The 17,068-nt window shown below is 37.7% G+C and overlaps 1 protein-coding gene across 2 annotated transcripts in view; it reads right to left on the bottom strand.

Annotated features, from left to right (window-relative positions):
• Positions 1-6,309: 6,309 nt before the first annotated feature.
• The window catches only part of LOC124873932 (carboxyl-terminal PDZ ligand of neuronal nitric oxide synthase protein-like), a 227,368-nt gene continuing 216,609 nt past the window's right edge, over positions 6,310-17,068 (bottom strand). For both annotated transcript variants that reach the window (XM_047374992.1, XM_047374993.1), the window contains exons 11-13: positions 10,950-11,146; positions 10,745-10,869; positions 6,310-7,760 (exon numbers count right to left, since the gene is read on the bottom strand). In XM_047374992.1, coding sequence (XP_047230948.1) covers positions 7,121-7,760; positions 10,745-10,869; positions 10,950-11,146 — 962 coding nt within the window. In that variant the 3' untranslated portion in view covers positions 6,310-7,120. The remainder of the gene's footprint in view (positions 7,761-10,744; positions 10,870-10,949; positions 11,147-17,068) is intronic.

Raw genomic sequence — 17,068 nt, 5'->3', positions numbered from 1 at the left:
TGAGAACCTTGATTTTCAGCTGGTGAAGCCATTCTTCTGTTGAATTAAATGAAAAACAAAATCTCATATCTCTTCAGTTTTCAATTGGGCACATGAATTTCTTGGGTCAAAACTGTGACTTGCATTTGGAGAACTGTTCATATTATGCCTGATATCAAGTCTAGACTGGCAGGACTGAAGAACAATACCGAGGCACTAATTACTTCACTCCACTAGAGCCATAGATCCCAGTGTCTACCACACCAGACAGGGCCCAAGATGCAGGCTCGCCTCAGCAGAGTAGAGAGAGGGAGAGAGATTGGATGAAGGTTAAACTTAATTAAGGTAATAAGGCCTTACAATCTTGGACACACTGGTACAATGACATTTTCATGTTTTTTAAATATCTGGCCCTGTTTGAGATTACATATTTACTGAGCATAACATCTGCCATCTGTCCTGTGACCTTTTGGTTGCAGCTGTGTTGGGTGCATGTGTTCCGCTTGGAAATGCAGCGCTGTGATTGGCTGAGTATGATTGTATGAGAAGAATGATGACTACCTTATAAACATCTAGATAATTGATTATTATAATATGGGACAGCTGAACTTTATTTCATTGTTATATATTATTAATCAGATTTACTTTAACTCATGTCAGAACTTGAGAAGAATAAAAGGTGCTTGGACAAAATTTTAGTTTAAGGGTGTATACTTTTGCAACCAGGTTATTACAGTTATTTTTAATATTTTGGAATTCCTTTTTCCTAACAGATTTATTTGTTTTTCCAGGTGAAATAAACAGGATGTCACATAAAAACAGGAATAAAAAAGCTCATCTGATGTTAAAAAGGACACAGTCAAAGAACTCATGATTAAATCAAAATTTATAAGATTACAGTGATTGTAGGAAATTATTAGGTCTCCTCTTAAAAAAAAGTACAGTAGGAAAATACAAGGCTGAAAGTATTCATTCATTTTCATCTTTTGTTTCATAAAAAATTATAGAATTTTCTTAATTAGCAACAGTTTAAAGATATAACGTTTGAAGCTTGCTTTAGACATTCAACAGTCCCTTGATATTAAAAAGTCTCCATATGTTGCGTCGAGCTTCCTTCATTCATCAATAAAAACTGTAATTATGTTGATCAGCTTTACAGAGAGAAACAAAAAATGTCAGCATAAAGGATAATAATAAAAAGGAAATAGCTAAATAAAATCTACATTCTGTAACTCCTTCATCTGTTGTTAGGACAAGAAACTTCTAGTGAAAATCATACATTAATGTTCCTTCAACAAAAATGATAAAGTTAGTGGTTTACAGACTCTATTTAACCAGACTAGTTGCTTTATATATTTAATTAAAGAAATACTATTACTAAAAAAAAAACAACGTAGTTTGGGTGATCTGAGCAGCCACGTCATATCATTTTGATCTTATGATTAGTTGTCACTCTGTTAATGTGTGTTTAAGTAATTTGGAATCAGACAAACAAGAAAATCACAATCACAATTCAGATCCAAAGGGCATTAAAACAAACTACAACACAAACATCAGACAACCATTTTGGTAATTTCACAGAAGGAATTAGGCATAACAACAACCATGTGATATCATGATAAATGTGATTATTTTTTCACTCAAATCAATATTGTATATAGATTCATACATTTAGTCAACATAGCTCAATGTTTAAAAAGTGGTTTTAAAGTCAAGAAGAGGAAATGCAAATGTCCCAAAAATGTATTTTCTGTGAGCGCTCAGTAAAATCATTTTCTGTCTCCAATGTCTACTCGGAGCATTCACAGGCACTTCAGTATGCTGTACCTCATGCTTTTACAGATGTTCTCATTACTGCACACTTGCTCATTATACATAGTATCCAGCTGCTGTTCTTTGCAAAACTAACTAACTTTCCCTCATTTTTCAACATCTCGCTTCCAAATATTTTCGTAACTTTTTAAGTGGTCTCTGAAATCGCTTCTTAAGGACTTCTGCTTTTTTCTCTTATTTTTAATCCATTTCTTTTCCCTGTCTGTGGCAGTGTATTGTGCAGCTAAAAAAGAATAAGAAAATCTGACTATACTATCTTTGTTTCCAGCTCTGGAAATTTTCAGGCACCTTTAGGTACTTCCCTGTTTCTTCACTACTTCTACCAGGGTAAAACACATTATTTAGGTGGAAATTTACCCCCCAGATTGACCCTGATAATGCGGTAGTACCAAGCTTCCATTTCGTAACTCCAGGCTTTTCCAGAATCAACTTTTCATGAATTTAATATTTAGCATTTCATGTGATTTTGGTTATTTTTGTGCTGGAAGTTCAATATCAATGTGTTCCAAGCATTGAATGCTGCAGAACTGTGCAATAACTGTGAAATGTCAAACCATGAAAGTTTGAGAAAGTTATAAAAATGTGACTGTGTGGGGATTAGATGGTTTTTAGTCAATAACTGAAAAGCCAAAATAGCATGCATTTATAGTTATGAAATTATGTAAAAACTGTTCTACCACTATCTTCAGATGATAAAATTAATGATGAGTTAATTTGTAATGTATAGAGGTTAAACTTGTTTTTTTCTGATAAATCTTGTTTTGTCCTAAAATTAAGTCATTATGTCAAGATGACATCAGACATAACAACAAAAACATGACTAGTAGCAAACTGCATACTTTTCAATGCTGCACAGACACCTGACTTCAGGATGGAGCTTGTGGTGCAAACCAGTTCACACTGGTCAGCTACTCCCCACAGTGAGGTTTTTCACATAGCAAAAATAAATATGACTAAATAGATGGACTGCCTGGGTGTAAATGTAAAGATATCCAGCAAGCAACTAGCATCCATAACTGCCTTTAATCAAAGGTATCTGTGCTGCTGGCGTCATGTACAAATCCTTCTCAAAATATTAGCATATTGTGATAAAGTTCATTATTTTCCATAATGTTATGATGAAAATTTAACATTCATATATTTTAGATTTTAGAGTTGGCAGGCCAATTGAGCACAGTGATACCATGGTCAGTAAACCATTTACCAGTGGTTTTGGCACTGTGAGCAGGTGCCAGGTCGTGCTGAAAAATGAAATCTTCATCTCCATACAGCTTTTCAGCAGATGGAAGCATGAAGTGCTCCAAAATCTCCTGATAGCTAGCTGCATTGACCCTGCCCTTGATAAAACACAGTGGACCAACACCAGCAGCTGACACGGCACCCCAGACCATCACTGACTGTGGGTACTTGACACTGGACTTCTGGCATTTCCTTCTCCCCAGTCTTCCTCCAGACTCTGGCACTTTGATTTCCGAATGACATGCAGAATTTGCTTTCATCTGAAAAAAGTACTTTGGACCACTGAGCAACAGTCCAGTGCTGCTTCTCTGTAGCCCAGGTCAGGCGCTTCTGCCGCTGTTTCTGGTTCAAAAGTGGCTTGACCTGGGGAATGCGGCACCTGTAGCCCATTTCCTGCACACGCCTGTGCACGGTGGCTCTGGATGTTTCTACTCCAGACTCAGTCCACTGCTTCCGCAGGTCCCCCAAGGTTTGGAATCGGCCCTTCTCCACAATCTTCCTCAGGGTCCGGTCAACTCTTCTCGTTGTGCAGCGTTTTCTGCCACACTTTTTCCTTCCCACAGACTTCCCACTGAGGTGCCTTGATACAGCACTCTGGGAACAGCCTATTCGTTCAGAAATTTCTTTCTGTGTCTTACCCTCTTGCTTGAGGGTGTCAATAGTGGCCTTCTGAACAGCAGTCAGGTCGGCAGTCTTACCCATGATTGGGGTTTTGAGTGATGAACCAGGCTGGGAGTTTTAAAGGCCTCAGGAATCTTTTGCAGGTGTTTAGAGTTAACTCGTTGATTCAGATGATTAGGTTCATAGCTCGTTTAGAGACCCTTTTAATGATATGCTAATTTTGTGAGATAGGAATTTTGGGTTTTCATGAGCTGTATGCCAAAATCATCCGTATTAAGACAATAAAAGACCTGAAATATTTCAGTTAGTGTGCAATGAATCTAAAATATATGAATGTTAAATTTTCATCATGACATTATGGAAAATAATGAACTTTATCACAATATGCTAATATTTTGAGAAGGACCTGTATAATGCCAAGCAGCTGAGGGAGGAGTCGAAGACATTATAAGACTAGAAAAACATGAAGACCCATGACAAGAGACGCGGATCAGGGATTTTTAAATTCAACTAAAGCTATAGGAACAGATTATGTATTGATGACTACTGGTGGCAAAAAGCCTTGTCAAACAACACTGGATATTTCCATGATTTTGAGAGCCTTTTTATGCCTGAATGATTTATTGCCCACAGTCAAGTGGCTAAAGTGGACTGAAAAAGCAGCAAAATTTTAAATAATTTGTTGGAAACTTTCAGAAAGCTTAGAAAATACAGATCAAAGCCACTTTCAAATGTTACAAGAAAATTTGTCTCATTGCACACAAAATATATAGACATATTCTGGTAATGTATACTTGCAGGCAATGTGGTGTTCGCATACTCCACAGGCCTATTTCTATGCAGCTTTAAAGCATGTTGTTTTTTTTTATATTATATAAAAAGTAAGTTGTTTCTCTTTTTGGGATTGCTTTCTACTCACACATCTGCAACTCTGTGCACTTTTCTAAGTGATTTCCCTGAAATAAATGGAACATGATTTAGATCCACAGAGGAGGCCTCAGCTGCTTGGTTACAGCTCAGTGTCTCAGACACATTCAGAAAAAAAAAAACTGAGACAAAGTATCCTTTTTTTGTCTCATAAAGACCAGCTCCACATTCCTCTCATTCTTAGCTGGTGCTGCTTTTGGTCTCAGCTTCTTCTGGGAAATACGTGACATTCACTTTAATTATTTTGCAGAAAACTATCCTGGGTGTTAAACACACGTGCCATTAAACCCAGAAGCACAGATCTGCAGAACATCTTGAGGTTGCATGGTTATAAAATTACAGGTTTCTACTTCTTAATGGTTGATTTGTTAAAGTAACCACGGCAACCAAACCCAGAGCTTCCTGTTTTGACACACAGGTGTGAATTACGGCTTAATAATTTGTCTTTTAATACCAGCTTACATGTAACAAGCTGAACTCTCCTGAGTCAAACATAGACATCATCTGCACAGAATGATTGAAAAGCTCCTACTTTGGTTTTCATCTTTTCAAACATAAAAAATAGTCCTTCGTATTATTGCTTCTTTATCCTCTGACAAGTAAAAAATAAAAAAAAGTGGTAAAACAACTTGTCTGACTGAGCTGCTAATTTCCATCTTAGGTCTATCATTTTAGGATCCGCTTGAATAAAAACGCACCTCTTTCATCTCTTCCTGCTGACAGCTCATTACCTTGCCCTCTCATCACTTTTCTAAAAACACTCCTTCCAGGCGTCTTTCAGTTCCGACTCTCCGTTGGGTGATAGAACCGAACATGAACTCACAATATTTCAGTTCGCAGCAGGAAAACTACTTTTCATCCATTTATTTCTGAATAGAGACATAGCAAACCGATCAGTTTGGAATTAAAATATTAAATTCCAAATAATTTTTTTTCGGGTCCACAAGGAAGAAAACAGTAGATTTATAGGTTGAATAGATACTTAGTCGTTCCTTGGTTTTTACTTTCAGTATAGCAGCATATTTTAGATGTTGCTGCATAACTCCTAATATTTGTTTTTTTCATAATAATAGTTATTTTATCTGGTAAATCTTTTGTGTAGTTTATATTTTACTGATTAAGTCAATAGTGATTTTATATGTTGTGCATCTCTTTGGTCACCTATTGTTGGTTAAAATTACTAGATTTCTATTGCTTTAACTTTACATATTCAGTCTGATTTGTGGCAGGATTTCTGACACAAAATGCAACAATGTTTGATAAATTGCCTCACTTTTCTGGACAGAGGTGTCCAAACTGTTTATCACGCAGGCCAAAATCCCCAAGTGCACACAGGCCAGAAAACTGCGCAAGCAGGCCAGACAACTTTGTTTAGTTTTAATTCAAAGGTGTGTAAATCTTCTGAAACAAAAAGGATTTTACATGTTTACCCTGTTCAAAGAAAGTCATACAGTTGAACTTTGGATGTGGGGCGCACACAGTCATTCAAAGGGCTTCAAATTGGCCCTAAGCCACACTTTGGACACCACTGCATTAGGAGGTAAAAATATCTTTATCGAATTTTCGCATGTTTTAAGTAATTTTTCTGTTCCTGATCAATTTATGAGAATCCCTCATTTGAAAAGCCAATTTCAGCTCGGAACTGATACAAAAGGCCTCTTTAGGAGAAATCAAATTATTGTGAAGTGGAGATAAAGGAACTGGATTCAGAAATGATTTTTTAATGGATGAAGGTTGCAGTCCTGCTGTTATAGTGATATTCACCCACACTGTTAAATCTGGAACACCTTCATTCTGCCTGTAATTCTCACTTACTGTTTGGTTTTTCAGAGCTTGTTTTCCAGACTGGTAAAAACAACCGCTCTAAGAAAAACCCCTCACCACTTAGCTTAAAATTACAAAATGTAAAATATATGCTTCTATTTAACATATGACATTTTTGCAGTTTCTAACTGGCTTCAATGCAGCAGCGTAGCAACATACCTAAAAACAAACAAACCTTACCGGTGTAATGTTTAAGAATTTTAAGGTTTTGTTCATATCTGTAAAACGTTAACCCATTTAAAGGGAACGTCACTGGAGTAAATACATTCATTAATACATAATTGAGTTGTCATTACATTATTAAAGCAGACAGGAGACTTTTAACAGCCAAAGCTTAAAAAATGCAAAGTGAATATAAATATATATTTTTTTTAACTTTGATTACTTTTGTTAAAACTTTAACTACTAAAACAAATGCCCTTGTTTTTTCTGTTTGCTACTTCAGCAACATGTGTCAGAGATAATGGCGAAACAAGTGGCAGTTTCCTGTTTTTATTTATAAAATTATATTTTATGATGTCTGACTGACCTTAACCCAGTGATAAAACTGTCTAAAAAGCTGATATAAAGTTAGAAAAGTAACAAGTCTGCAGCCTGCCCTGCTTCCTAAAATAATCTGTTCCCTTTTTTCGACAGTAAAGCCAGATGGGTGAAAAATTTAAAGATGGCTGTAAATATTGATCCACTGAACTTTGTGTTACTCGAAGGAGAGCAGGTCTGGATGAGGCTCTGCATCCTCAACGCTCCCTCCTGACTCTTTGCTGCAGGGGGCGCCGTTCCCTAGCAGGACCTCCTCCCCCAGGCTGATGCGGCAGGGCGCCTTGCCCAAGATAGGAGAGGAGGCAAGCCGGGAGTCTGGCGAGGACGCCCTCTGCCAGACGTCACAGAGTTTGGCTCTGGACTCCGGGACAGGATCTTTGTTGATGAGGTCTGGCACAGACAGCTGAAGCTGGTTCCGATGTTCCTCCTCACCTCCTTCTTGGCTCCCCTTTTCCTCCTCCCCTTCTGTGACTTCTTCAGTAGTGGATTTGGTCCCCTCTGTCTCTGAATCAGCTTTGTACTCTGCTGGACTAAGCGTTAGTGTGATTTCTGTCGACCTCTCCTCCTGCTCCTTCCCGTCTCCTTGCTGTTCTTCCTCACTCCTCATCTCCTTGTTGGGGACTAAAGAGGTTTTTTTAGGGGAGGGGAGGAAGGTGGGAGAGTCTGCTGGCTCTGGCGAGGAGACCACTGGGTCAGAGGAGATCATCATGTCCTGGGTTGTCTTCAGAGCTCGAGGGACACGTTTCTTTCCTGTTGGTGGCGGTGGGTCGAGACGAGGAAAGGAATCGAAGATGTGACTAAAAAAGAGGAGAGGGAGGACGGAATTAGATTTGAAGATTGTGTCTAGGAGGATGGGTAAAGTGTTGTTGATCTCAGGAGCAAATGGCTCCAACGTTTACTGTAAAAGCTGAAACTGTTTTAGGTAAGTCGAAATAGTGGTGCAGAATATCAAGGACTGCTGGTATGCATTTTAGGACTTGCATTCTCTTTCTCTCTTCCTTATAGGTCAGAAGCCTCTAACATCATGGTTAAAACTACTGAAAACTGACAAAATTCAATCATCATCTCCGGATAAAACCATCATTCTGTTAGCCCTGTTTCCCTTCACACTGAATTACAACCATTAAAAGCTTTCATGCAGCTTCAGTGCAGCTTATTGACGGTCCAAATCCTGCATTATGACTCAGACCTTTAATCTTCTTCTTCCTGCAAATGACAGCATGTTGGATGATGTACAAGTTAGAACAACAGAAACAGTCTACCATTACTGCAGGCCAACAATCAGATGGTTCCTGGTCACGGATATTTAAACTAACACAGATAATCTAAGTCAAATTAGAACTTTTAGTGTATCTATTCATAAAGTTGGGAATATTCAGAAAAATCCTAATGCAAGAAAATAAAAAAACATAGTCAATTAGCAGATACACCACAACGTTTTCTCCATGCATGCATTATTTACAATTTTTGCTACTAATATCTTTGCACATTCTCTGTTTCTTTTCCAAAGAAAGCACTCCCTTCTCTATGCTTCGGTATCTTCCTTGTGATTCATTTCATTCCTCGTTAGCCACCAGCTGGTTGCAGCACATGTCTGCTCATCCTCAGCCTGGATCTGGTTCTGGTGGAGGTTTCTTCCTGAGTTAAGGGAGTGGTTCCTCTCCACTGTCTCTAGTGCAGAACTGCCACAATAATACACCCTCTGGTTTCAACATGGGCAGACAAACACAAGTCTTCCATCACACAGTCAATATCGACATGACAAAGAGGAAGATGTTAATACCGAACATAATTTGCAGCAGCTGTGTTCATCACTATTACTATGACATGGTTGTGTTATTTCATCCGTCAGCTTTATTTTTAGGAAAATTTAAGAAGAAAAAGAAACTATTTCAATTGTATCATTGTATTTAGAGCTTTGGGCACTGGAATATTGAAAAAGTTGAAAAGCTGAAAGAAATAACAGAAAGAAAGAGACTGTTGTAAAAATTGAAAACAGGACTAAGAGTTAAAGCTTCATCTGAAGTGTTCTTCCAAAAAAACCTAACACAAGAATCCTTTTATGTGTTTCTTCTCTGTTGAGAAGTGTAGGTATTAATGACTGATTCATTTATAAGTAAGAGACGCAGATGACAGACATTGACAAATGCCGATTATTTTGCCCCTTTACCATATGGTCCCCTGGTTCAAATTGATGGCATCTACCATGTGACATTTGGTCCTGACCATGCATCAGTACGTCGCTGCCAGGGAGACATTTTTCAACACTGTCAGTAACCCTGAATTGCTGCGGCTAGTACCGTTTGTACCGATAGTGCAGCACCAACTGAAAGATCCCACTGTCCACAAACGTCTGTGTGAAAAATGTCTGTACTGATATGGCTTTGGAGGCCAGATTCCCCCTCTTAAATGTGATTCTAGATTTCTTTGCACAAAGCCATAATGACATACCTTGAAAGACGAAATTGAAGTAATATTCAGTGATCACTCTCTATAAAAACTTCTGTTCCATACCTTAAAACTCACTCATGTGGACATTTATACACTTGAAATCCACAGACGAAAACTGCTTAAATGCCACAGACTCCCAACCCACATGCAGAGTTGTAAATTTTATTTTCTACATTAACATTCAGAAAATTATCACACACGGAATCCAGAATCACACAGGTTTGTTGTTTTAAGTACAACAATCATCCTCCTGAGAAACTCTGAGCTCTGTCACTGCTGGTTAAAATATTTACTATATCAGAAGCTAAAAGCACCTTTTTTCCATTATCATCCATCCTGTTAAATAAGTAGGCAAGCATCCAACTGTAATATTTTCTGCTTAAATCAATTAGATTCGTTGATCCAAAATAACCTACAATAATCATATCATTTGCAATCTTGCATTGGTAAACCTTATTTTGCAGTGATAATTCTCAAACACAGCTTCATTTTCTCAGCTGCACCACAGGTCACAGAAACTTACATACACGATCTGAAGCCAGGCAAATTCTGCTCATACTCAATTTTGTACGTCCTAAACTGAGGACAGCCTGTTTTAGTACTACTCATTTGGTAGTTGTAGCACCCAAAGGCAACATAATACATTGAATAATAGGTCTGAAAACAATTCTTTTTTTTCTGGCCTGGCAGGTGTTCTTAGCTTTGCGGTAGAAGAAATACTGCAACCATATGCCTGATAAAGATGCAGGTTGTCCTCTTTTAATCTCAGCAATAAGCACCTCTACAGCTGTCTACTTTCCTTATTCCTTCTCTGTTTGGAGTCTGAATCGGATAATACGTGTTAACGCCAGTGCTTACTGTCGATTTATCATTGGACGTTTGTGATGCAATTCAGCTGTTAAAAGAAATCATACAGTTGCACACTTGCTAAATCTTACATCGTACTACACAGGTAGCTGTCTAGGTTTTTGTTTTAGGGTACCGAGCTAACACAGAGTGATCAGTGAGAACTAAATGTAACTAGATGGTGAGAAATACAGCATTTTGTTGCCTTGATTTGTAGAAGAATGCACACATACCTCAGAAACATACAATTTATCGACATATGTATAAATGTTTTAATAAGCTGAGAGATCATCATATAAAACAAGAAGCTTGGCCAAAAAAACAGAACCCCTGAGGGGGATTTTTTGAGATACTTTTAAAAAAGTATGTCAAAAACAAATATCTGAACTGCATCTTAAGGTGCAATTAAAGACTGAAAAGATTCAAATTAAATAGTTGCAACAGATGAACATGTGTTTGTGTGCGTGAAGGCATATTTGCTAACCTGCTGGCAGAATTGTGGCCAAGTTCGTCCATGCTGCTCCAAACAGCACCAACATTCTTATTGACCTCAGTAACCCCGATGTCCCCAAGGTGGCTGGGCTCCTTTCTTCTCAGTAGGTCGTTGACCTGAGCAAAAAGGCTACATTCAAATTTGAAGGAAGAATGGACAGAGGTTATTACTACAAATCAGCCTATGATGCACTAACCTTTGCCCCAACTGCCTTGCCCAGGTTAATGGCATTTTTCAGCCTTTGCTGTCCTCCAGAGGATGGAGAGTCGATAAAGGTGGAGCCAGTATTGGAATTAGCTGAGGTTGAAGAGCGTCTGGTGGAGTGTTGACCTGTTCTGGAGGTCTGAGGGCTCTGCTTCTGGGCAATGGAGTTCTCAAACAAACTCTGATCAACTGTGTAAAAGCAAAGAACAAAGAGAGAGTTACACAAATAAACACAAAATCTAAATCAGAACAGGAAAAAGGGCTTTATAAAAAGCAGAAGCTGCAAAGCTGAAAAAACGATAATTTCACTCCACCACACTATAAGTACTTAAATTTGGTATGGTATCAGAACTGGAAAATATTTATAAAATAGTGATATATTTGAAAATTATTCCAGGGTTCCTACACATTTTAATGTAAAGAATCCATCTAGACACACGTTTATATAGAGTTCTTAGTTCATTTTTGCTCATTTTAAATTTGAAAAACAAAAGTTCAGCATGCATTCATGGCGGCAGATATGACTACAGGGGGTCAGGTTTTAAATGCAGAATCAGCTAAAACCACAACTGTAAGTGGATGGATGAAAAAAAAAAAAAAAAAAAAGAAATATATATATATATATATATATATATATATTTATATATATACACAAAAATCCTATTCTTTTCTATTTCAAAGTTTTAAGCCTTCCCAGAAAAAGTATGTACCCACATATTTTTTATGTAACATTATTCAGGCTACTTTGTATTGATTGAGCTTAATGAAAGACTAGAAATGTGTGTCTCTGCAGCTTTGCTTAAAATAAACTCATATTGCGCCATCAACGCAAGATTTAAGTGCGCTCCACAAAAATGCACACAACATGTGGGATTTAAATCACAAAGGCTAAAGTAACACTATGTCAAATGCTGAAAGGATGCTTAATAAAGCAAAATGTAAGACTACTGCAGTGAAACACAAAATAGCAAACAATAATAGCAATCATGCAGGAATGAGTCAAAATGCAGACTCAGAAACAGCAAAACAGAAATAAGTTTCGGTTTAGTTCACTAAAAATCTTACCTCTTGGAGAGAAATATTTCTCGGAAGGCATTTAATGAGAGAGAAGCATCAGATTTCAGATCAGTTTACTTCCTAAATGTGTACATTATTCAAATGATTCTGCTTGGGAGCAAAAATGTTGCTGATTCAAATATCCTCTAGACACAAATAAATGAAGGATAAACATTGCAACAAATTCAAAATAAAGGTTAACCTTGACACCTCCTTGCACTCAACTATTCCATTTACTATTCAAATCAAGATATCTAGACAGGCCCATTAGCCAGACGCTCCAGGATACCTAACCCTTTAGTACAAATCAATGTGATGTAAAGTCCATTAACTTCAAGAAATGTGAAAATGGAAAGAAAATATATCATTTATAACAATAAGCAGCTACCAAAAAATTTATGATTTGATTGCAAATCAAATTCTGCAAAGTGGAAGTACAGAGTAAGTCCACCATCTAAATCTGAAACAAATCTAGGATGGGTGATACAGTATGTGTTTTCTCATGTGTCTGTGTGCAATCAGACAGGTAGTTGTGTACCTAGTGGCATGGTGAAACCCTGTGTTACAGGAAGTTACTCTGGCTTTATCTATGCAAATAAAAACAAGTCAGAGGGAAAAAAGCCATTTATATATATTTTCTGATCTAGTGCAAGTCAAAAAGTTAAGATATTAAAGCCCATTAAAGTTTTCCCAGAGACAATAACTGGTCTTTTTCTACTGCAAAGACAACAAATAGTTATTATAACAAAATACACTGCCTCGCCAAACACACTCTAATACTTCGTTGGACGGCCTTTAGTTTTGATTACGGCATGCATTCGCTGTGGTATTATTTCAATAAGCTTCTGCAATGTCACAATATTTATTTCCACTAGTGTTGCTTTAATTTTTCACCAAGATCTTGCATTGATGATGGTAGAGTCTGACTGCTGCGCAAAGCCTTCTCCAGCACATCCCAAAGATTCTCAATGGGGTTAAGGTCTGGACTCTGTGGTGACCAATCCATGTCTCATGCTCCCTGAACCACTCTTTCACAATTCGAGCCCAATGAATCCTGGCATTGTCATCTTGGAATAGGCCCATGCCATCAGAATCATATAGAAAAGAAGGAATCATCAATAAAAAAACAAACAATTTATGTCCCAATTTAACAAATCAAAAGTCAGCTTTCACCTTGAAAGAGCAATGCATAATGTTCTAGCCTCTAAGAGCCCGTGTCTTAACACCAATCAGTGAGCCTGGGGTTACAAACATCAATAATTGCTACATGGTATTTAGTGTAACTGACATAGCCAAATTGTGTACTTGAGTAAAACCCATTTTTACATATTATTTAGGAACTTCTGCTAAATTAGGTGAGAAATGGACTCCAGTTGGAGTGTGTAATGTTGGTGTGTTCTGGGAAATAAAAATACAACAATTAATAGGCACATGCCGCACATTTTCTCCCTCTTTGTTGATGGCATCCCGAATGCTAGCACTGCTTCTGCTTTACAAAGACACTGCTATTTCAGCAACGTGATTGGAATTGGTAAACTGGGGTCGTTTAACAGGTGATTTGTTTGATTTGCTACTCATTGTGCTCGGATTTACTACCATCAGCTTCAACACATAACAGAAAAAATTTCAAAAAACAAATAATCCTCATCCTCGTAATTTCAGATGACACAATCTCCTGTAGAGCAGCTTCATTGTGGTTTGTGCACATGAAAAAAGGAAGCCTTTTTTTGAACAAAAACATAAAAGAAAACAAAACATAATTAGTACCATGCACTGCTTTTTAAAGTCTTAAATTTGAGCTGTGTACCACTTTTGGCCCCAATCAAGACTTTTTGTTGTGTAAGTTCTGCGTAAAACCTAATCAAAAAAGAAGAAAAAATGGAGATTGTATTTTAAAGTCTGTAATTCAGAAGTGTGTTAACTACTAGGATAAAAAGCACAGTCTTACACAATAACAGTGGCCACTCTTAGGGAGCCCAACGCAACTTCTGACATCTGAAGTGAAGGTTCACTGCTCATTAATCAAGCACCACAACACAGACAAAACTGACAAGTATTTATTGTGGAACCTTCAAACACACACAGAACAAGATTATAGATGATTTAAAAAAGATGAGAAACAACATAAATTAGAGATGAACAGAGAAATCGGCTGGTAATCGCAATCATCGGATGTTATGCTTCAATGGCCTCCCAATCAGTGAATCATCACACCTAAGTGCTAACACGATGTGGTGCTAACAATACTCCTCAAATTTTTAACCCCATCACGCTTTTGCGTATCTGTCCTCCTTTTCAAACGGGTAAGAAGACACAACCACCTAAGCCAGGCTACAACAGGTTTTTTTAACCTGGAAAAATTCCACCACATTATGCGTTGCCATTCCCACAAGCTATGTTTACTGCACGTGTTCCCCTGGCGCAGAACTGACCCAACGGCATCAAATATCGACGCAATGACCCAATAATACCATTGCCTAATCTCATGCTAAACTAAGCACACACATTACCTGGGGTTACTGGAAAAACAATTGCCATATTTTACTATGAAACATTTATTCTCAGGTTTTAAATTTCAATTTAGTTTGAAAATAAGAAACAAATATTTTGTTCTTTACAATTCTTAAAAAGAAATCCAAACTTACTAAAGTCGACATCAGCAGGGCTGAGCTTTACAGAATATCTGCCGCAAAATCTATTTTTAGTGTATCTCTAGCAGAAATTATGCATAATTGTATTATTTTGTCCATTTTTGTACAAAGAGATTCAAAGATGCTAAAATAGTAAGGCATTAAATCAGACTGAAAGATGAAAGGGGTGCCAGTCTTTGAAAATAACCCACTTTTAAAAAAAGACACTTCGTTTTACAGGAACTTTATAGATGTTTCTTAAGAAATTCATAATACAGTTCTAACTGCAAACAAGCATGTCTGGCTGTTTGGATCTGATGGGAATTGTCCTTAATGGACTCCATGTCACAACCTCCGATGAAGTGCAAACTGCTGACTGTGCTGGTAAGGTGAACTAAACAACAAAAACTAATTTCCTGGTGTTTCCAACACATCTGCTCTGTTTACCTTCTGCACCCTCTGAGAAAGCACAAAGCACTGTTTAAAAAAAAACAACAGTATTGGAACACTGAAATGTGCATTACAACAGAGGGTAAGTACTGTATAATGCTTATGAATGGAAAAGAATGTACTCAATCTGCAGAGATTTTCTCTAAAAATATATTTTTTACTGGGGGCATGAATATTTCTTTAAATTACAAGTAGGCCTTGGAGCTCTGTATGCCACAATTAGCATTAACTTGCATTCTTTCTTTTCAAATTGCTGCTGATTAATAGGACAATAGGCAGATTACAACTGGAGATGGCAAGATGCAGAGCGTAAATATGCAATAACTTACATCCTTATGTCATCATGTTCGTTTTTGACATGAAATTGGTCATGCAGAGAAGCAGGTCAAGACGAGAATCAAAGCAGTAAAATTAGACATTTAGTTGCACACAAAAAGTGTTTACCAAGGAGAGCCAAGTCTTGCGCAGGAACCAGACTGAATCCATTGTGAGGATAACGCAATCATCTGCAACACTGCAAAAATTGGAAAGCCTTCTCCACAATGAGAAATCAAGTGGGACTTTTACAAACTGTTGGTCATTTTTTACATTGAAATGTAAGTGCAAAAGCTGGTCAAAGGACGCTCTTTAGTGCCTTGCAAATCAAAATCAGAAGGGATGAATAAAAATTAAAGATCATACTTTACGCTTAATTGCCGCTGTTAAATTCAAATGCACTTTTTTGACGAATTACATTTGAAAACGTCTAGCTACACTACACTACACTACTAAATAGCAGCTTTATTTTTTTTTCTGCTATGTGAACATTATAAAAAAAATGTGATGCCTTGTCTGGCTTTGAAGAATCATGACAATCTTATGTGTTTTTCGACTTTAAGGCACCGATATCTGACCTGGCTCTTCCCAAAACCAAGACGTGAATGCAATCAGACCGTCTGGAGGAGCACATGAGACGATGACGCATCACACCGAGATGAAAATGTGAGCAGAGAGCACTACGCTGAGAGGATAAGTGATCTGAAACACGCTCACTTGAACACAAACACCGTAATCGTCTGGCCAGACAGGGTCATTATCGCTGCTGTATTCAATTACAGCTCTTGCTGGGCTTCATTCGGATGCACATGTGCCCTGATGTGTCTGAGTGAGGAAAGTATTAAACTACGAGTCAGGGCAATCATACCAAATGTTCAGCTCTTCCCTCTTGAAGATGCATGGAGGATCTGCTCATCAATTTTTCACTCGGTTTCATTATTACATGAATGATTATAGTGAGTGGGTTCTAGTGTGGGTCTGTCTCAGACTGATTAGCAACCGAAAACAAGATTAATGAAAGATGCTTCCAATCAACCTGACTGAACTCTGACTGACATCCTGCCTTTTGCGTAATGTTTCAGTGTTTATTGGATTTTTCTTCCATCTACAGTTCAAACATGTAAAAAATACCCCCACTAGTTGTTTGTTGAAATGTCCCTTAGTAAATTGCACCCTGACCCCATTGCTTTCGTAGCCATCAACAAGCTTCTGGCAAAAAATCTGGATGAATAATTCGACCCCTCTTCAGAGCAATATTGGTGGCATTAATTTAATCTAACTGGTTTCCTGGCATTTACACAATTTTAAGCATAGTTCACAAATTTTCAACAGGGTTGAGTTGAGAATGGCTTGAAAAGGGTATCCCAGAAACTGAAGCCTGCTTTATTCATTCCAAAACCCATTTGGATGTGTGTTTGGGGTTATTGTTCAGGTGCATGTCGTGATTGTTAATTTGAGGTCAAGTTGAAGAATATGGAGGTGATCCTTGTTCTTCAATATTCCATCCACTTTGTACAATGCACCAGAACCACTAGAAGCTTAACAGTCCAGCCATACTTGACAATTGGTTTGGAGTTCACCTTGACTCCCCAAAACATACTTCTCGTCAATGTGGGCAAATAGCTCATTGTTGGTTAAGTCTGACAATAAAACCTTTTGC

The sequence above is a fragment of the Girardinichthys multiradiatus genome, chromosome 9 (genome assembly GCF_021462225.1).
Source record: "Girardinichthys multiradiatus isolate DD_20200921_A chromosome 9, DD_fGirMul_XY1, whole genome shotgun sequence".
Classification (NCBI taxonomy): domain Eukaryota; kingdom Metazoa; phylum Chordata; class Actinopteri; order Cyprinodontiformes; family Goodeidae; genus Girardinichthys; species Girardinichthys multiradiatus.
The sequence above is the reverse complement of the archived record's forward strand: the minus strand, read 5'-3'. Positions and strand labels throughout refer to the sequence as shown.